Source organism: Pipra filicauda, unplaced genomic scaffold, assembly GCF_003945595.2.
Source record: "Pipra filicauda isolate LSUMZ 115617 unplaced genomic scaffold, ASM394559v2 scaffold13_size5146498_pilon, whole genome shotgun sequence".
Classification (NCBI taxonomy): Eukaryota; Metazoa; Chordata; class Aves; order Passeriformes; family Pipridae; genus Pipra; species Pipra filicauda.
The window spans coordinates 2644062-2666131 of record NW_024103874.1 but is presented as its reverse complement, the minus strand read 5'-3'; the positions used below and the strand labels follow the sequence as shown (position 1 = coordinate 2666131).

Genomic DNA, 22070 nt, shown 5'->3' with positions numbered 1-22070 from the left:
TCTTGTTTCACGAATGTGTGACTTAGGCAAAGGAAGTACCTCAGGAAGACATCATTAGTGTGCCAAGTCAGCCCAGAGGTTGTGACAGATCAGAGCAAAAGGCCAATCACAATGTTATGAGACCTCAAATCAAAAATACCTTTGGCTGAAAAGAGGAGTCAGCATATATAAAATATGAAATATTTTAAGAAAAAAACAGCAGAATGGATCACAAGCACTCCTTCTAGTAGAATGTTAATTCTTGGTGGTTATTTCTAAGACCCATCTCCTGTTGACTTGCACTGGTCCTTGCAAAGCCTGAATTCCACACTCCTCTTATACACTGACTGTTCAAAACCTTGCAAAGCACTAAGTACCCTCAAATCCCTTTGAAATAAAAGGAAGCACAAATATAATAGACAAAGGTGCACAACTGGTTCAATCACTGTAAGAGACTTCAGAGAAAAGCCTGCATTTCTTCATTAGGTAAACACCTGCCTCCAGTACACGGGCAGAAAACAAGGAGCTGCACAACTCTGTGGTTTGATGTGGGTGTTCCCCACTGCCCAGGAGCCTGTTCTAACAAGCACTATTTGCAGGAAGATGTCCAATGACCCCAGACTTCCCCAGAAAGTGCAAGCAACGTTTGCAAGCTCAGACGTGGATCCAGCACTCGTGTCTGTGTTCTAAGAATTAATGGCCCTCTGCTAAGGCAACACACTACAGGGTTTTCTGCACCCCATTTAGTTTATGTTTCACTAGACATATCTGGATGACTTTTTCAGGCTGGCTCAACAGCAATTCAGGATTGCTTTCCTAAATGTTAGGATTCATAGGCCTATCATCTCAATTAAAACTGAGAGAACAAGGCAATTACTCTGACAAAAAGCTACCTTCTCTTCTCCTCCTCTGCCTGGCTGAAGCAGTTAAAACATTTTAAAGATAATGGGGGTGGATGTGGGAGAGAGTGTAAGAGAAGGAAAGAGAACACACCAGTTCCCCAGCCTGAGTTAACTCTCCTGATCCCACTGGAGACAGACATTTCCCACCAGCTGAAAATCCATCCCATCAGAGATCAGAGAGGTCAACTATGTTTGGTACCAGTCACACTGCATGGACTGAGTGGCTTCCCCTTCCAGCTGTCCCCCAATTTGAGTATAAAAGCACCAACACTAGACTATTGTGACTGGTAAAAATTGGTGTGAATTAATGACAAAACATAGCACACGTGATTGTCCCAGCGCGACAACGGGGATGAAACAACCCCACTAAATCTGGCAGGTTTTGCTGCACAGGTTCAGGCTGTGGATCCAGGCTCTGTGGGATTGTTTTAGATGCAGTTGGCTCGTGGATGCCATTGATGCATTGATTCAAAATGCTGTGTTTCATGTTTTGCTTTTATCTTTAAATATATTTGAGTAGGTTTTTCTCTCTTCCAAAACAGCTCACATAATAGGTAGAACTAAAAACGATCTAATAGCTCCAGTGCCTTAGAGCTACTGCCATGCATGAAATTCAAACTGTGACTATAAAAAGAAGCAGGGAGGACTTTCTCTCCGACTCGCATTTTTAGCTATTTCTGTATTTTCTGAGAAGGATAGAACTTGTTCACGTTTCAAGTCAGCATCAGTTAAATAAAATGCAATCTGAAAGTTATTACAGGTCATCTGGGGAACTGGAGGCAAAAGTCTGGGGGTTTTTTGCCTGGTTGAGAAGGTAGTAAGTTTAGCAAGATTAGGAGTTACTAATTAATGTGATAGCATGACCCAAATTTCATTTTACAGCCCATCCTGTTTTAGTCAGATGCAATGCCATCCATTATAGCTGAGCAAGTAGTTCCTCATGGGTAATACTTTTGCACCTTCATACTTTCTATCTGCATGTTGCCTTTGATTGTGTGTTTGAAATGTGCATTGTCTGAGTTCAGCAGCCAAATACAAGTGGCATTGCTCAGTCCTAGTCCAGTCCCTCATGTCAGTTCACTCTGTGACTGAGTGCAACTCTTAATTAAGTTTATTTGCATGTGTGCAAAACATATGCTTGCCTATTCAAACCTTGCTTTGCACAGATGTTGCCTAATTTTGTTAAATGGGAGAGACCACTATAATTTTTAGGAGAAATTACCCAAATTAGAATAGATTGAACCACTTGAGTGTGTTCCCAGACTAACGCGACCATTTGGTACCTTGTTTGTGATAATTTAAATGCTTTATCTATTTTCAAACGCTGTGAAATGAGAATTTGTGATTTTCATAAACACAGATTTTTATTGGGGTTTGCCGCGTGCTTCATCCCAGCCCAGGCTGACTCGGGGAGTTCTGAGACATCAGCACACTGAGATGGCCTGGGGGGTGTACACTGAGACACTCCTGGAGACTGATTTGAGGTGGGATCCTAACCCTCATGACTTTGGACGAGCCCACTGAGGCTGCACACTGTGGGTAGCTGGTCTGTCCAGTGGAGCATGCTTTAATTATGTCATCAGAGCCTTGGGTCATACTGGGAAGAGGTAGACAATGTCATATCCCCTAAACGTGTTCTGACCATTCAGGCATTTAATCAGAGACTGACATATTTATTACAGATAAAAGGAACAGGAGGATGCTAGGAATTGCTTTAAAGCGGCTTAATTGACAGTGCATTGGGTAATGAATAACTAATTAATAAAATGAAAGCAGAATATAATGGATTTGTACGTTGTTTGTACACAAAATGCATCATTAGGACTCTTCAACCATCATTAGCTCTGTCTCCTCTGCAGTGAGTCATTGTGCTCCCTGAAAGAAGTCAGGGGTGCATTACAGAACTGCCAAACCATACACTGATGGAGCTAAAGCCTTCTGGAATGTCCTCCTGTGCAAGCTGCTTCTCTGAATTTAGGGGATTCCTTCCCATTTCTTTTTTTCCATTTCATGGTGAAATGGGTTCTGCAGATTCCTCAAGGCTGATCTCATCAGAATTGCCCAAAAGTGAAGACATACAGAGAAAAACCCTCACTCTACCAAAGAAACAGCCACAGCAGCTGTGGGCTCGTGGGGGACTCTGCTTGGCTCACTCTGGAAAGGAACTGGCACATCTTAGGTGTGGAGAAACCAAGAGTAAGGGAAAGTGGATAAGCTTAATGACATACAGTAGCATGATTTATTCAGTCTTCCAAAAATAAAAACAAAAAAGGAACACTGAAATAGTGAAACAAAACCAAAGGAAGAAAAGCACTCTGGCAAATTCTGGCCTCTGTGCTATCAGCTCCAGTAAGTTCATTCTCAAGAAAGGTACATTCTCAAGAAAGGCCCCAAAGACATATAAAGGGATTTTCTCAAAGTTCAGTTAAAATTTGTGTATTTCTAGTAAATAAGACAGCCCTTGATCTACCAGACAACTAGACAAAAGAATCAGCCTTTGATGAAAAAAAAAAGCATTATTCATCCAATCTGGTTCAGCAGTTAGTCAGTCATAATATATATATCAATGGGAACTGTGGGCTTGAATTCTTTGAATGTTTAGTATAAAATGCTGTGCAAAATGAAATAGGCAACAACATGTAAGGGAGTTCCTTTACATACAATGAAGAAAATTTGTGCAAGATATACAAATGATTTGTATGCACAAAAATCCCATGAGTGCCTATGCAAAGCACTTCATTATGCCTGTTAGTTACTGTAATTGCCATTAACGTGCAATTACTTGCTCTGCATCACAATTCCAGGTGAATGGTTAAATCAGCTGCAAAATTATGAGAGCTGAAAAATCCTGTTTCAAGCCCCAGACCATTTCATTAATCTCTTATTGTAGAGTAAACAAAGTGCATTTCATGAACTACCAGATTGCAAGCTGTATTATTTCCTGAAGTGACTGCAGTGTTCCCAGAAGAACTGAGGTGGTTGTTTATGGAACAAGAGTTCCCCATGCAATAGCACTGAACTTGTCCTTCCAGTCCTTTCCATCAGGACTCAGTCACATCACCAGGAGGGGTTATAGGGCCTTGTCGAACCTGGGGTGTTCTAGGGCTGTTTTTTTATGCTGTCTGTGATCTGAGTATTTAAACACTTTCTGCATAAACCCATTAGTAAGAACTTAATTACTTACATACATAATTGCCTGGCTTTTCTCCTTTTTGGGAGACCAAACTTGGGATGGGGTTGGGTTTTCTGGAGTCTTTTTCGGGGAGAAGAGAACTAGAACATTACAAAGTTAATTAAAGTAATTTTTGGTGGGAAAAATTGGAAAATGAGGATGGTTATGTAGTATTTCTTAAGGACTATCAGACTAGATTTGCCCAAGCACTTCTACAAGAATGTTCCACAGTTAAATCCTCTTGAATCTAAAAGCTTTGTTCTCATCTCTTATGATGACCAAATGGCTTCATTCTTGGCTCTTCTAAATTGAGAGGAACAGCTCTTACAGTAGTACTTCATCAGCTGAAATTCAGTCCTAAATATAGCTGAAGTTTGAAAAACCTCTTCTATATGGATATTAGGGGTGAAATTGGTGCTCTAGGTTGCCCTCACAGAGGCTCACTCCGAGCTGCTTTGAGGATGTGACTGCAGGGATGACAGATTTATAGTGACAAGAGCCATGAAGGAAGAAAATGTCAGAAATCCAGACTGGGTTGTGCTTTTCACTTACTAAGTTGACAGGAAAACACACCAGATATAAAGGTAAACAGTGATAGCTGCCATCCCCTCCTTAGCTCTCCTTTTTCCACCTCCCTCCACCAACAAAGGCTGCAATTATTATTTTTTTCAGCAACAATGGGGAAAAATGAAAAATTAATAAAACCCAATGGCGACTCTCTCTTATCCCATAGATTGCCCTAGAGCTTGCCCAGAGCTGCAGTGCAGAAAAATCCAGCCAAACACTTTTAAAATTTAGATTAAAGCAACAACATCAACAACAGCAAAGCCCCAAACCCCACCCCTTTGCTCTCCCAGGACCTGGAGCACATGTAGACTGTAATTATCAGAGTTACTGCTGAGGAGAGAACATCCAGAATGCAATTATGCTATTAGGACAGGGTAATCAGAATAACTTGCTTATTAGAGAAAACCATATACTTGTTCTACACCATTATCTTCACTTCTATAAAACAGCCTTCTTAGGAGATACTATAATTAAACAGTGATTATGGACGTCAAATCAATTTTCAATGGATATGGATTATGTGATAGCACAAGACCTGAAAGGGAATCACAGTTTCATGTCCAGGCACTTAAATTGTGCAAAGAGTTTTACAGTGATGCACTGGTTTACATGTGCAACAGGGAGTTCCCATTAACCTCAAACAAAGTGATGGTCAGTGCTATCAATACAGATGTGAAATGCCCATTAAAAATGCATAGTTAGAACTGTTAAATTTCAGGCAAAACTCTAAAAAATAAATAATTACTATTCAAACATCATGGATTTTGGAGCCACTTTGAATTCACTGATTTGCAGATAAATGGATAAGACCAAAGAAATCCACGTGATGCTCCCAAAGCTGCCCACAATTTATGAAAATATCACTATGTACATCCTTGGAATACAATTGCTGTGAATAACCCATCTGTCATGAGAAATAACCCTAAATAACAAGGCTGTCACCCCAAGCACACTTAGATGGCAGTGAGATAGATGGAGTTTTCTTTGCATCTCAGAAGGCAGAGTGTGTTTTGGGCAGAACAACAAGGAAATAAAACAGCTGCTTAAAACCACTCCAGACATACTATTTTGGAAGAGTTGCTTTGAAGTCCTACCTCCTGAAAGCTCTCCTAACGACAAGATGAGAGCAGGAGCACTGGGTCAGTCCTGCTTGTTGCAATGGTAAAATGCCTACAAAGGAATCTCAATGCCCTTTCTGGAGGTTACAAAACATCCAAGTTATCAATGCTTCTGGTTTTGCACAGATCTATGTTACACAGGAAATGAGGGAACAAAAAATTGGGCTTTAGAAGGTATAACTAAAAATTTCACAGGAACAGTCATGAATTTAAAGTTTGGAACATGACTTGGATGTTTAGTGGCCCCTCTGAGATGGGACTATTGATTTCTGACATCGAGGGACTGTAATATCTGACCTGGAAGCTGTAAGGCAGGAAATACAGCACTGCCATCAGCAGCACATACGTGACAAATTTTGCAGATTTCAAGCATGTAATATTTGTTATTCTCAGGGGAATCTCCTAGTACCAGTTTTTGACCTCTTCTACAGAACTTCCTTTAGCTGCAAGACCTGAGCATGCCTGAACTCTGGTTTTGTGTAGCTTATCAGTGTCCCAGTGTGATCAGCTCTGACTCTGCAGGAGACGTGAGCCCGTGGAGCAGTTACCCAACATTTTCATGGCTCAATACCAACACCTGTAGAGCCGTTAGAGGCTCCTTGGAAAAGTCTTTGAGAGCTGGATAATGGCAGAGCGGGATTTCTGTGCTAAAACAGCTCCCAAAAAGCTGCCGACCACAGCAATGTGAAGCAAAAAGGCAGCCACTTACTCCAGCTACACAGACCTTGCCTGTAGCCTCTTTCAACAACTCATAAATGCAATTACACATCTATTCACCACCACTGCAGGTGCAAGATGAGCAACAGCACGTGTAGAAATGTGTGTGGGTGTGCAAATGCCTCATTATGTGATTTGTTAGCACAGTGAGTGAGGCTTTGTGTCCAATGAATGTGTAAATGAAGTGCTCAGCCTACTCGAGGGAAAAAACACTTAACTTTGCCTCCTTAGCCCATCCCTCTCAACACACATTGGAAAAGAAAAGTAGTTTCATTCCTTGTCAAAGTAGCAGCTTCCATCTCAAACCTAATCCTGCTTCCTTGTGCTGTCCTTGGGTTTCTAACAATGAAGAGAAGTAAATCTTGAGGAATTAGTCGTGTTGAATCATATCTTAATCATATGCATGATATGCTCTTCTGTAGCATTAGAGTACGAGACGTCACATCTTGTGTTGTCATTTCTGGGACAGAGAACTGGGCCCGTTCGCTGGCTTTAAATCACTTCTGGCATTAACGAGATTCTGACCAGAGGCTTTATTTCATGTTCAGGAAATGTGCTGCATTATTTCCTATTATATCACAATACGTTGCAAAGGAACTGCTAAGTTACCAAGACTAATCCTTTAAGTCTTTCTTTCTTTACAATGTCAGACAAAATAAGACTATGCCATATTTCTGTAATCTCTGTTGTATTATGAGAATATTATGATCTATAACAACGACAAAATCTCTAAACTGCAGGATTCCCATTGGCTCTGATAGGCTTAGTTTCATCTCCTTCTGTCAGAAAAGATATTTCTAAGTCTGCATGATTTCATTTTAACAGACACTATCCGGCTAAAAATCAGATTATTCATGTAAAAAGTTTTCTTCTGCTTAAAAATCAGTATTTCTGAAAAAACATGATGTAATACCCAAAGTTCTCTTTCTTCAAGAAACTACTTAAAATGAAAGTTAGTTTTGAAGAATCAGGGTATCTACTGCCACTTTTTTTCTTCTTGGATATGTATTTAGATTAATCTGTTCAAAAGTAGTTTTTGTTCTCAGACAACTTTACTTCAGCTACCAAGATCTAAAAAAGATTCCTTCAATGCTCTCCTGGCAAATTGCAGGAGAATTTCTTGAGGGAGAATGGGAATTTGAATTAAAAACTAATTAATTAAACCCACCAGAAGTAGACTTTCATTTCTTTTAATAGGATGAGAAAATAAATTAAAAAATATCTATAAAGGTGTATCCTCCTTCTGAGAGATCTGCTCTTTTGGACAGAGTGAAACCTTCTTTCCACACATACCTATTCAGAAAGTTTGGGTGTATTTCTCTGCTGATATTTTATGATGTCTAAGCCACTAAAAACATATTCAGTAGTTTATCTCTTTTATAATTCCTTCATTAAAGCCTCCAAACAAACCATGCTCTCAAAATGCAAAGCTCTTGGCAGCATTGTTTGGGTTGGGGTGGTTGGGGGCCTGGTTGAGGTTTTTCTTGTTGACTTTTTAATAAGTTACCACAAAATGTGTTTAAAATCCTCAAAAAATAGATGAATAGACAAATATTAAATCCCAGGATGGGGAGCAGAATAGATTTTCTGCAGGTGCAGGACACAAACTAGCTGATTATATAAAATCTCCTCTCCCAAATAAGATAGATGAGTAATGCTTCAGGTCACAGTGCAGCTTTTTTAGAAGAGGTTGGTAGAACTAGAGACCTTTGATGTGTTGGAATAAAGCCTAAACACATCCTAGAAGTTGTGTGAGGAGAACAAAAGTGAGAAAAATATAAATGGAACAGCAAGTTACTGAAAACGGCTTCTTCTGGTTTTTGCTCTCAGGTTCTTTCAGAAACAAGGTTTATTTAACCACTTTTCATCTCATGTCACCCACAATAACTTTGGAGCTTATTGGCAACTTCCAGCAAAGGATTTAGTTCATGAAAAATGACACTAGTGACCCTCATAAGTCTCACCTGTAGGAAAAGCCTCAGTGTGAGGTGAGTTTTGCTTATACACCAAAGCATCCACTCAGGAGAGATGCTGTGAGTGCCCTCAAGGGAAGAGAGTTCAGTCAGTCTGACACTTCATTAGACAAGAGAGGAGCCAATCTTAAGTCATAAGTCTCATAAATCTGATAAATGAGGTTTTTAACAGTTTAAGATCCCATTGAGCACTGAAAACGCTGGAACTGTAGGAAGGCAGGCTTTGTTGGCTTCTCTGTTGTTACAGTAGTAACACCCATCCTACTTCCAAAAGAATCATTTAGGAGAAAGGCCTCTGGAGCAGGGACCTCCTGCATTTGCCAAGGCAGGAGAAAAGTGCAAGCTAATAGAATGGACTCAGACTAGATCACAGGACAGTGAAAAAAACTGTAGAGAAAAGTAAAAAGAAGTAGCAACAAGTTCTACTGTCTCACAAGACAACAAGAGAATGTAGGGAGGCACCAGCTCAGTGAGGTAGGAGGAATGCCAGTTTTCCAGATCAACTTGTGTTGTCTTCAGTGACACTTCCTTGGACTAAAGAAGAGAGACACAGGATAAATTTCTATTACGAGATAGGGCCCCTTCTTAAAACATTTTCATTCACACACAATATTCTGGATTTCTGAAGGACATTTCTTTGTACTTTTACATATTACTTGGCTTCCTTTCAGTTTATTCTTCTGGTTGAATTACAGCAGAAAATGTACACCACAACACTACGAGATCCCTCTGCTATCCATCTTGACAGCTGCTGTTCACATTCCCTGTGTTTGCCTTAAGAAAATGTGGCTCTGATCATGTCATCTGTTAAGTTAACCACTGCTGTGAGGGTCCAAGGCAACCAGCCTCAGGCCATGGCTGATATTTGCTCCTGTGATTGAGGAGAATCACAGGTTTAGTCAGGATATACATTTTTTTGGTATATTTTGGTTCATTTTCTTGAGTTAAACAAGAAATGAGGCTTTTAGAACTTATGGTGCATGAGTGGAGAATTTGTATGAGTGAAAGGCTCCATTTTCTGTTTTCTAGAGCTTTCTCTGCATAGTTAGGAGTCTAATATGAGTACTAATTCTCTGCTTCTAGGCATTGGAACATAGAGCAAAGTCAACTGTCAGGGAAGGAAACATTTAAGCTGAAGTTAAGTTGAACTGCTGTATCTGAAAATAGGATGCTTTTCTCCTTGAAACCCCTGCAATCCCAGAAAGCTGCTCCCAGTCTACATAGCTCCTAGAATTTAAAAAAAAAAAAAAAAAATATATATTTTTTCTTTAATCATAAATGCAGAGCTTACAAAATTACCAAGTCCCATCTGCAAAGCATAAACTTCAGAGAAACCCAATTAAGTCAGTGTTGCATACACTATCATGTTTGCTCTAGTTAAATATTCCACACAGATTCATCTCATTCATGATGAAACAATTAAAAGGACTCCCAGGAGCCAAGAAACTTTCTTGGAGACTGATTTCTACTCATGTTTTGTCTGAGCTCCCCTAAGAGGGCAGGACTGGTTCTAGATGCTGAGCAAACTTGCCCAAAGCATCACCACTTGTGTGTGTTATTTGAAGGCAGACACAGAAGACTCACCCTGACCATTCCATTTGGAGTTCACGTGTGTTTATTCACCCACCTTTCATTTCCTTCCAGCCTGGCTCAAGCTTCCAGGCTGGGCAAGTACCTGCTCCCTAAATAGCATCTTCTCCTGCTCCGTCAAGAAGAGTCCTAGACCAGACCACAGCCCTGACCCAGCAGAGCATTTATGTTCTTATAAGGATAAAACCCTAAGTTTGGTGCAGGCTGGTTAAGAGATAAGATGCAGATTTCTGTGAGCAGCTGAATGAGATGTGACAGCCATTCCAAACAGATCAATATGGGCAAGGCACGGGGAAGAGTGCCTGGCCTGAGGGACGGAGCAGCCCTCAGAAAACGTTGAAGGCTTCACTGGTTTGATGTGATGCAGTGATCTATGTCTAGTTGCTGGTTGTGCAGCAGCTGAACAATTTGAGGATGTTCAAAAAAAAAATTAGATTAAGAAAGTTAACACATGAGCTGTCTCTTGATTATATGAAGTCATGAAGTGCTTCATGCCTTTCTTCAGTTCTAACCACAGGTCCACATTCCTGACTCACATGTGATTACACAGTTAGTGTGCTACAGAAAGCAGGATAAGATCCCCTTTGATTCAGATCATCTTACTGAACTATTTATGCAGACTCAAGCGTGGAGCTATTGACCTGCATCAAGTAGGTATATGATGTTCTCTCTAGGGCATGTATAAATTGTGTATACATTAGACCATAAATCAACTTGAATTTCAAACAAAAGTACGGGATTTAATGGGCACAAAGAATCCATTGTATTACGTACGAAGTCCACCTCCATTTTGCAGCTAAATCAAGGTATCATATTTAGCTTTACTTACCCTTGGTATTTATAGATCTGACCTGCTTAGGGAAGCCACGGTAATTAATTCTACATATTAAGTTCTAAAAACAAAAAGCCACAAATTTGGTTAGAAAAACACCATGTTATAAATAAATAAACGGTGGAGCCTGTTCATTAGAGCACGAATTGGGCAGTCTTGAAACAGAGTTCCCAAACTACAGATTGTGAAAGATTAATGCTGTTATTTAACTATTCACTAAAATATACAGTTACATTTCCAGATAAATACCACTCCCAGCATTATGTAACTAATTCCATTTTCTAAGTGTGGTGCAAACATTAACTGAATGAATAATCTTAAACCATCTTCATTCATTGCTAAAGGGTGACTTTTTTTATTATTTGACACACATGAGTTTATCTTATTTGCACAGAGAAGCAACTACTTGTGTGCACAAGTTCTTACGTGTGTAAATTAAGTCTGAGTAATTTGTATTTAAGGTATGCAATCAAATTTGGGGTTTACTTTTGTTTTGTAATAAAGCCTGTATTAAAGAGACAAAGATAAGCATAAAACAACACGAGGCATTTCTGATATGCTGACCTCACTCCCATAAATCCAGTGTAGGTTATGATGATGCATAATCAGTATTTCCACTTCTTGGATAAAGAGGTTTTAATGGTTTAAGCGTCTTTTCATCAATATTCAAACTACCTGCCAACTTGGGATTTAGGAGAAAAGACAACTGTAAAACTCTTTTTTCCCAATTAAAGGTCTGTATTTCCTTTACAGAACTCTAAGATTTGTCCAAATACAAATCTCCAAACACTGGGAACAGTCAAACCTTGGAAAAGCCTAAAACCAAGCCTCAACATGAGTAGCATACTTATTAACTGACCTCATTTAATTTTTGCAAAAGTAGCATTAAAATATAACTTCCTCAAGCTCTTTCTTGAATCTCAAAAAATAAACTAAGGAGAGTTTCAGCAAGTAAAAGGCTCAGGCAAGCAGCATAAAGCAGTTTGTGTTAAGTGTGCCCAGTGTAATGATACCCCAGCACTGTCACCAATCCAAGGGTGGGCAGGACCAAAATTATGCATTTGGAGTAACATAATCCACATCTACCAAGTGCCACCTACGTAGGTTGTCCGAGTACACTGTGCCCATTCTCCTCTCCAGGAGTGGAGAGATTCCTGTCTCCCCTCCTGGAAAATGCTGGAGAAGAACTGCCAAGTGTATGAGATGAGTGATGGAGCAGGGAGGAGGGTGCTGGGGTAACAGGAGATTCTCCACTGCAGGACAGAGAAAAAAAGGGAGTTCTGTGCTTCCAGTGAAGTTTCTCTGCATCACTTGGGGTCCAGTTAGATCAGACCAGTAAGGGGCTGGGAATTTGATGAGAAAGGAAAAGACCTTCTCAAGAGCACAGAGGACCATTTCCTAAAATATAACTCCCATTGTAGTACTTGGTAATAAGGTGATTTTTCAGGTGCTATATTATAAAAAACTCTACATTCACACAAATAACAAATGTCTTGGGAAGCCTTACAGGACTTAAATTTGGATTTCAATGTAAAAGGAAATAGGCTATTAACTAATATCCTGCATGTTTCTTGTCTCTACCGAGTATTCCTGAGTATTCCTAAGTTTCTACAGGGAGCCCTTGGGTTGAATTTGAACAGGAACATTCTGACTTTGGGTGAGAGAACATCACAAAGTTTCACGTACATTAAACACAGGGTTCAGTTATAAACTGGAGCAAAAGCACTGGCTAGCTTATTTAATTTTGTTCATAAATTAGTAGGGGAAAAGATGTAGAAGACCTGGGTACACTTCTTGTTTCAGAAGAAATATGATGCAGGCAAAACAAACTGTGTTAACAGAACAGACTTGTTGATACAGGAAAATGAAATGGAAACCAAATCTTTCTGGTGGAAAAAAAAAACCCTTAACAACTTTTTATAGGTGGCCTGGCTCAAGTGTTGGGATCAAATTTGAAAATTTATGCAACAACTAAAGACATCACAGATAAGCCTTTAAGGCCCTGATTAAGCTGCAGTGATCCAAATGACTGCAAAGGGATGAGAGCACCAGCCAGCTGACAGGCAGGGCACCAACAGCATCTTTCTCTGTCCCTCTGCTATCAATTCCCTTGTCTTAAGCACATATTTGAAGTTCAGCACACACATTTAAAAGATGTTCTGAATTATGGGCCTGGAAGGAACAGATTTGCAGCAAAAGATCAGAAAGCTGGCACCAATCTGTCTGCACTCCAGTTGTACCCCTGTTCCTCTTTGCCTTCCCTTTGCTCCCTACAAGCACCCACAGCCCAAACCTCCTATACTTCACTTTTAATAAGCTTTTGAGTTTCCAAACCTTCCCTGCCAGTAGCTTCCAAGATCTCTGAGATTTCCAGTACTCTGATGGTTAAGGAGGAAAAGCACAGCTTCCCACTTGCTCCCAAGCTCCCTAACACTGCACAACTGAGCAAACTTGTTGAAGGAACAAATATGTCAGTAACAAGAGTCAATCAAAATCTTTAGCAATGTCAATCAACCCCAAAAAGTTAAGAGAAAACAATGATAGGCATATGGAGTGGCACAGTCCATCCAGGGTAGGTTACAGCTTTAAAACAGAAGAAAGAAAAAGCTGTAGTAAAGAATATTCCTATATCTGCTGTTTATTGACTCAGGATTTTCCATGGGCATTACTTAGAGGGCTGAGTCCTTACACTGCCTGTGAGGCTCTGCTGGGTTCAGGTCAGCCTTCAGCCCAGAGAGGGATGATGTAAAAGGAACAAAACACTTCAATTCCCTTCTTAGCATCCTAGAAGAATACTTACAAGAATGTTTCCTGCTACAGAACTTTTGAATTATGATAACTAGAAACAGTGAGGAAGGAGCTTTAAGTCATATGCAGTTTTCTCTTCTTGAGTTAATTCAGAGCACAGTGCTGCTGATCACACATGGTATCAATAGAAATAAAAGGGGAATTAGTGTCTGGCACAGACATAGCTGTACATCACTAGAACAACTATTCTGAAATAGCTTTAAGTTGTCTGAACTTGAAGCACATCACAGCAAATAATGTAGAGGCTGAGGAGTCCCCTCCATCAGCCTTCTCCAAGGAGAACAATAAGAAATGATGATGACAGAGCTGTTAACAACATCTAACACTGCTAATTTCACCACAACAGCTCCTTGCCTTGGTACAGATCCTGCACTGGAGGAGAAGGAACACACAGCAGACCACTGGCAAGGTCTGCTGGAGAACTCAGAAATGCCCATCCTGAAGCAGCATTCATTGATTGCATGGTGCCAGGAGGGAGAAGCAACATCACAGAGAGCAAAACATGATGGCACCAATGTACACTTACAGAAATCCAAATGGATTACCCCCAAATTAAGGAGGGGAGGGGTTGACATTTTCACACGTTGTCATGGTTGTCTGTATCTCCTCAAGTAATACAGAGTTTTGACACGCTGTTCTTCTCCAGTCTGTGCAGCCCTCTCTTTTATGACTACAAATCAAATGAGATTGTCAATCTTTCCTATGGCCTGTGACTGCTGGAAGGATGTAATGAGAGCAATATTTTGGCTTTGTGCAACTGTCTCTCAATTAGATGGCGATACTGAAATCTGTTCTCTTCAGACTCTCCTTTCTCTCTTGATCCTTATCTGGAAAGATGGAGGGAGGAGGGGAAAGACATATGAGATGTAAGATATATATAAGGAAATTCTTGACATCCCTGGAAGTGTTTGAGGCCAGGTTGGATGGGGCTTAAATCAGGCTGGTCTAGTGGAAGGTGTCCCTGCCATGGGCAGGGGGGGAACAAGATGATCTGCAAGGTTTCTTCCAACCCAAACCATTTCATGATTCTATGAATAAGAAAGATGAAATTCTCTTTTTAACAATGGATTGGTCTAGAGACAGCCTGTAGCTAAGCAAGACATGAGTATTTTGATATGTGCTTCTCAAACTGAGGACATATTCCTTTTTCAAAGGCTTGCACTCAGTGTGACAGTGAGCTTAAACAGACTCAAACATCAAGTCCAGTCTTTGTTGTACTCCACTAATTCTCATAAAATACTGCTCAGTGGCCATAAAATAGTTCACTTAAATCCCAGGCTGAAATGCATGATTTTATCTCAAAAGGAGAAAATAACTGCTCCAATTAAAACAAAGAAACTTTTATTCCTTCTTATCTTTCTTATACTATTTCCAGTATTCTCCACACCACCAGTAGGAACCCTAGGCACCATTTATTACCACATTTTCTACCTCCATGTACTTTCCTCAGTAGACACAGCCAAATGAATTGGTGCAGAATAATCCTTGACCACATCATGCACTCAAAAAAACGTTGCAAAACAAGAGTGCATCTCCAGCAGGAATTTGGCATCGTTCAAATGCCACGTGAAAGTAGGAATGGTTTTTGCAGTGATCCGTATTTTGGTATTGGTATATTTATCTGTATGATTTAAATGCATGGCTTAAATGTAAATAAAAATTAATTTAGTTTTTAAATTAAGAAAGAATCCTACATGTTCACAGGTACTTCTCTACGTGGTTTGTCTGCCAGTAGGGTTGGGATGTAAACACAAACTTTGTCCATATCATTTCACACTCCTAAGTCTGTCTTTGGACTTGGAGTCCATGGATGGTTATGTTGGTATTATAATGACAATGAAAACATTATTTTCCAGGCTAATAAAATAAGTAAAAATTACAATTATGTCATCTAGCATACATAACTCTTACAACAGTATAAATTTTATTCCACATTATGAAATTGCTCATAATGATTACTCACAATACTGTAAATTTTATTTAAATTAAGTAATTTATGTTCACTTTTTATTATCATTTTGAGTCGTACAGATGTTCAATACTGTTTGACAAACAAATTTAAAACATGAAAAACTCACTAAACATGCTAATTCTGCTACCTACCTGGACAAAAATCATATGTATTTATCACCCTTTGTTTCTCTCCACATATTGTCTGTATAACACAATACTATAAAAGACATCCTTTCTTGTATTTTAGTTTGGCTTCTGCAATGGGACACTGGCTTATTTCATGAAGTCTGTATTAGGGGAAAAATGCTACTTAGTCTTGATAGTTCTTTCTCCTAACAAAAAGCATAATAATGTTTATATCTTTGTCTATTTGTCGGACATGTTGTGTAGTTTCTTTGTTGCCTTTCACGAAGGCCAAAATAATTAATTAGCAGAAAATAATATAGAGGAATTAAAGCTGAGGTTGCATATGCCTGCCTTTCATTAGTCACTTCTGCTTCCAGAAATCAAATGGCAGAAACATACATTCCTCTTTCAGTCAAGATTGCCCCTTTGGGAGTGAGTCGAGCAGTTCATGTAAGAAGAGTCCTTTGTTCCCTTCACTTGTGGTATTGGAACAGTTGGTAATCAGAGATAAATCATCTACTGTTTGCCTTAATTTAATTTGTCTTTCACTCCAGAGCAAGGTGCTCAGAATTGCTTGATAAGACAAATAAATAGAAGAACGTAAAATAGATACAAATATTAATAACCTCATAGGCTCGGGAGGAAGCAATCGAGCAGGTGTGTGAATAGAGCCTGGAATATTTTATTTACTCAGTAATCCGAGAAAGGTCGGAATAAAGTTCAACCTGAAATTGCATTCAGGGACTGTCTCTTGCAGGCTCATAGTGCCTGACCCAAACCCCAAGATTCCAGGCTTAGAATTCAGTGTAGTGGGCAGTGATGATCAACACCCCATTCATTGTCTTTATGCTGTTTTGGTTACTCCTTTTCTCATAAACAAGCCTGGAGGTCTTGTGTGACCATCATCTATTCTGAGAAACTGAGAGCAAACTGGCTCTTACCCTTTGCTTCCAGCTTGTTGTTGTGCCTTCCCGTGCAATCACATCTCATCAAAGTGATGTAGCTGTTTGTTGGGGTTTTTTTCCTAAAGGTCTCATCATTGCTTAGATTCTGACAATCTGAAATTACTGAGTCACCACCAACAGACATTTAGAATAACTCCTCAAAGTGAAGTTAAACTGAAAACACCATTAGCCATTGTTAAAGAAGAAAAAAATCTCATCACAATATTCTATTTATATCCTAACGATTGGGCTGGGTCCCCTCAGCACCACCCTCTGTGTCTCCATAAGGAGATTACGCTTCTCCCTATGAAGTGAAAATTACCTTCTTGTGGGCAGAAAGCGTTTAATTATGACTCTGCTTCCCTTGTCTCCATGGCGATCCCATGCAAACAGCCTGCTTTATTAGCCCTCATTTCCCCCACCCCCCCCCAAAGTCATAAATCATCCCTGCGGGGGCTCGAGCGTTCCCGGGGACCCCCGGACGGGACCCGGCTCCGGCCGCGCCCCCCGCTCTCACTCGGCGAGCGGACACTGCGATCGCCGCGGGACGCGCTCCGCTCTAATCCCGTTTGGAGCTAAGCGGCTGCATCATTTCAGCACTCACCGCAGGAAATATGTTCCCAATCCCTGCCCGGCGCGCTACAAATTGGCGGATGATCTCGGCGCTCCCCCGCCCGCCCCCCGAGCGCCGCCGGGGCCGTTACCTGTGCGCTCCCCGGGGTCGGTGAGGATGCTGGGGTCACTCTGCGACCTGCCTCGCGGGAGAAAGCAGCCGGTCCCTTCTTCCGATGCAGCCATGAGGTGGAGGGCGGGAAGCTCAGAGGAGGGGGGAGGAGGAGGCGCTCATGGAGCCGGAGGCGGCCGGGGGACAATGGGGACGGGGGTGCGGCGGCGGCGAAGGGGCGTCAGCCGGGCAGGACCAGCCGCGGCAGCATCTTCCCCGGCGCCGTCGGCAGGGCTGCGGCGGGCGCTCCACCGGTACCGGGAGCTCAGGAGGCAGCTCCGGGCTCCTCACGGGGGTGGGCCATTCTGCCAGCCGGGGTGGGGAAGAGCAGGGGCGCGGGCCGCCGGCCCGGCCCCCCGCCGCCGCCGCCGCCGCCCCCTCCCGGGACGCCCCTTCCCGGGACGCCCCCTCCCCCGAGCGTCGCTCCCGGAGTCGCCTCAAGCAGCCGCGCCGCTGAGCGCATCCGTTGGAAAACATTGGGATTCTCCCATGGTGCCCCGCGAGCGGCCCTGTGACGTCACGGCGGGGGGGGTGGGCGCCGCACCTGCACTGCACAAAGGCGGGGGCTCCGCAGGTGCGCGGGGTCCGCCCCGCCCGCGCCTCGGCCGGGGGGGCGTGGGGAGGGGCCGCCCCGCCCTCGGCGTGCGGGGGGAGCCCCCCGGGACCCCCCGAGCCCTCCCCGACCCGACCCTCGGGGCGCTTCGCGGCGCGACCCTCCGGCACCGCGGGCTCAGGGTCCGCTGCCGCCTCCACCCGCGGCTGGAGAAAGAGGAAGAGGAGGAGGAGGAGGGTATCTTGGGGAGGGTCAGAAAGCGCCGGTTCCCCGCGGCAGGACGCGCGGGGGTCGCACTGCCCGTGTCCGTGCCCGTGTCCGCCCCGCCGGGACCCCGCGCAGCCCGGTGGGACCTTGTGCGGAGCCGGCGGGGCCGCGCTGGGGCGGGCGGGGGGCTCGTGGCAAAGGAGGTGTCGCATGGAAACCCCGGGAAAACGGGGTATTCCGCCTCGACTGAGTAGCTCCGTTTGGGAATTTGTTTAAAGCGAGTATCTGGTTTCACGGGTTTTTATTTTAAACGCAAGGTCACTTCTCCCCGTCCTGCGCAACTCGGGGCTGCTTTGCTGTTCCCGGTGATGCGGGTCGTCTTTCCTTGGAGTTTTGACCTGTAAAAGCCAGGGATACTTTTTAATCACTGTCTCGGTCCTGTAGAATGCTCAGACGGCACTTGGGATCGTGTAGGTTCTCCCCTCGTTTCTTACAGCGAGGCAGTGCTTTAAACGCTGTTTTGTCTTTGCCCGGAACTGGTGCTAAGGAATGCACTCACCTACAAGCACATTTCTTTGGCTGACTTGAGCAGCGGTTGTACGTGAAGCTGAGCAAGCTCCTGGGGTTAGACAGATATAAGTTTGCAAAATTTTAGGGATAAAACTTTGTGTCAGAAAATTTTCCATTAACGCAGTCCCTCATTCACCTACAGAGTCACTGAATGAGTGACGTTGGAAGGGACCACAGTGAGTCATCTGGTCCAACCTCCCTGCTCAGGCAGGTCATCCCAGAGCACATGGCACAGGATTGTGTCCAGATGGTTCTGGAATATCTCCAGTGAGGGAAACTCCACAACCTCACCTGCACAGTAAAGAAGTTCTTCCTCATATTCAGGTGGAATTTCCTGTGCACCAGTTTCTCCCCATTGCCTCTTATTCTATTACTTGGCACCACCAAGAAGAGCCTTGCTCTGCTTCTCCAGAAATACATGGAGAACATTTTGCTTATCTTATATGAAGAAAATATGCTTTAGCCATTTCTGAAAGCAGGTGCAAACAAAGCAGTTCTGTGGGGTCTCTGGGTGGATTTTACCCCAGGTACATCCCATCTGTGACACTGAGAAATGTGTTTGCCTTTTTTCTTTATCCACCTGCACACATCTTGCTTGTGAGTCACCTTTGGGCTGTGTGTCTCCTGAGGTTTGGTCAACTTAGTGGCCTTTTGGAGAAAGAAAAAAAGTCTGTGAGCCTACCTTTAATGGTGGAGCTTGGTGAGAAAATTCTTCCAAAACTCCATTTGAACAAGGGCTGAGTGTGGCTGGGGCAAGGTGCTGCATCTAATGAGTGGGAATATTGCCATGAGAACAGAAACTGAACAAAAGATTTAAAGTAAAATATCAAAGAGTTTCTCTTTCAATGAGAACTGTCCCTTCTTGCTGTGTATAAGGTAGACCCTGAGGAAGAAGAAGCATGTGGTTGTGTAATCTAAGCTGTGCCATCATGCAATGGAATACATTAAGGTGCCAAGTGAGATAATGAGCCAAATCTATTTTTAGTCCCAAAAAGAGAGGAAGTAGCAAGTTTTAAATGGTTTTTCTCCATATAGCTTTTAGGTCATGCTAGAAAATGTTGATGGTTTCCAGTGAATTCTGTGAAAGTCTGTTTGCACTAATCAATAGAGCTGCCTTCTGAGATGGAGAACAATACTGATTTCTTGTTTAAAATGTAAGGTTGAAAAGCTCCATATCAGATTTAAAGATTTGTACAAGATTGAATGTACTAAAATATTTTTCAACCCAAGAAAATATCTCCAAGACAGCTTTAGTAGCTATAGAAGCACAGAAGATGAGATGGATGTATTTTTAGCCAGCTGACACACTGGTTGCCTCTATAAAGGACACTTTACAGGGTTCCTTTGGATCAAAAATATTGTCTGGTAGAAAACAGTCAAACAAGATTGGAATCTGCCTTGCTGTTTTCACTTTGATAAAGTGTTTCATTTTCTCTCCCTCCTGCCAAACCAGGCACATCTGAGTGCCAAAATGAGTCTCTACTCATTCTGGGAATAAATCCCAGGTGGGTTCCTGCCAGCTGAGCGAGCTGCTCCTGGGCCACCTTGCTCTTCCCAAGTGAACCATCATCATGTTTGGAAGAGGGGGTACCAGAAATAAAAAGTGTTAAATTATTTAAAGCTATGGTGCTAACTAATCTTGTGTAAAAAGTATGATTACCTGCATGTCTTTTACTTTCAAGTTGCATAGATGATGATGATGATGAAGAATCTATTTGCACTTTTCACTACCTTACCTTAAAGCAGGCTCTGCATTCCTCCTGGGACAGAGCTTTGGAGAGGAAAAATCTGTGGGAGGCAAACTCCGGTCTTCATGCTGAAAGACCAAAATGAAAGGAGCATTTTCACAGACATAAATCAAAGCTGATGAAGGCAGGCACTAACCAATATATTCCAAGTATATTGATTTGTAAATCCCTCTGAAATTGGAATGAAACTAAGCCTGGTTCTTCCTGTGGGTACAAAGCACCTGACAAATTGTCCTCAAGTTTCCATTTACTACTTGATATGATTCTGTAAGTGTCACAAACAAAAATATTTGGAGGATCAGAACCCTATTAGTAGAAACATGACCCTCCTTTGATTTGGTTTATTTTCTCACTCTAGCAGTCTTGTGGTAAACAAGTTTGCAGCATTTTCCCAGAAAGTACAATGATCTGATACGTTTAGTTCTCTCTCAGAGGATTTCTAGCCTTTGATATTTATGATGAAAAGTTATGATGAAATTTTTCTAGCTTAGTAGCAGATATTTCTGCAACTGGCATCCATTCAGTTAGAGGAAAATACTTCTTAAAATGAAATATCCACACAAGGAACACAAGAGGGAAAATAAAATTTATGTAATACTATTTATTTTGATGCGTAGTCCACAAGCAAACCAATGCAGGTCCATTTGATACGACTTCCCTTGATAAAAACTTTTAAAATGCAACTATATAAATGGTGTGCATGGTTTGATTAATTTGTTTTCTCTCCAACAGCTGAATGCCTGTTTTATGAGCTGGTTATATAAAGAGGAAACCAAACTTGTGTTAGAAAGGAATGATCCCCTGAGGAGAAAGGAAAGAGGTGAGTCATGTCAGTGCTGTTTTTCTCGAATCAGCAGAATATTAAACAACCTCATTTTCGTTAGTTTGAAGCTGCACGTGATCTCTGAGCAGAACTGATGTTTCTTTTCCTGTTGTTGTTTAGAAAAAAGAATTCAGGGTACATTTGGATTGACAGTATCAGCTTTCATGTTCAAATTATTCTGATGGCCAAGGCACAAATAGCCCTGCTAGGAGCAGTTTCTTAGATGCAGCAGCAGAAAGCATTTGCTCTCTTGCTTGTGAGTCTTAACCTAGTTTTTGAGATTTTCCTGCCAGCCCGTTGTAGTTCAGCATGCTCCCCGTAACAATAAAGAGGAGCATTCCCATGTTCAAAAGGCTCTTGTCTCTGTTTAATTTGTGGGGTTTTTTTCCCCTCAGATGCTTTCTTTGTAAAGAGGCCACGGGGCCTATTTTGAGCCTGCGTTTGTCGAGACGATCCGTGCGTGTCACTGAGAAGAGACAAAATGTCATCCAGCACTCACAACTTCGGCACTACAAAGACTTGAAACATCTCCAAAGCACAGTGATGTTCTACTATGGCAAGCAAATAAAAAATGAATAAGCATCAGGGACTTGTTTATTGGTGGCCTGGTGTGCACACTCACAATGAACATCTCTGATACTCCAGAGCTGTTCTGGGACTCGCTGGGTTCCACGTTGGCTTTGTTTCACAGCTCCAGTGCTCCTGCTGGCATTTTACATGGGAAGGAACAGGAGAGGAAGAGGTGGGGAAAAATGGAAAGGAAG

At 42.1% G+C, this 22070-nt stretch overlaps 1 protein-coding gene and 1 long non-coding RNA gene across 3 annotated transcripts in view; one reads left to right on the top strand and one right to left on the bottom strand.

The window, feature by feature from the left end:
* The window catches only part of PHACTR3 (phosphatase and actin regulator 3), a 101189-nt gene extending 83510 nt beyond the window's left edge, over window positions 1-17679 (bottom strand). The window contains exon 1 of the mRNA XM_027710527.2: window positions 17386-17679. Within this exon, the coding sequence (XP_027566328.1) occupies window positions 17386-17479 (94 nt within the window). The 5' untranslated portion in view covers window positions 17480-17679. The remainder of the gene's footprint in view (window positions 1-17385) is intronic.
* Window positions 17680-19494: 1815 nt separating this feature from the next.
* Window positions 19495-21891, top strand: LOC120322655. Of its 2 annotated transcripts, XR_005562482.1 has the most exons (3): window positions 19495-21303; window positions 21427-21562; window positions 21702-21891. It is a non-coding gene; the product is annotated as an uncharacterized LOC120322655 (long non-coding RNA). The 2 variants fall into 2 exon arrangements; XR_005562481.1 differs by lacking the exon at window positions 21427-21562.
* The last annotated feature ends 179 nt before the right edge of the window (window positions 21892-22070 follow it).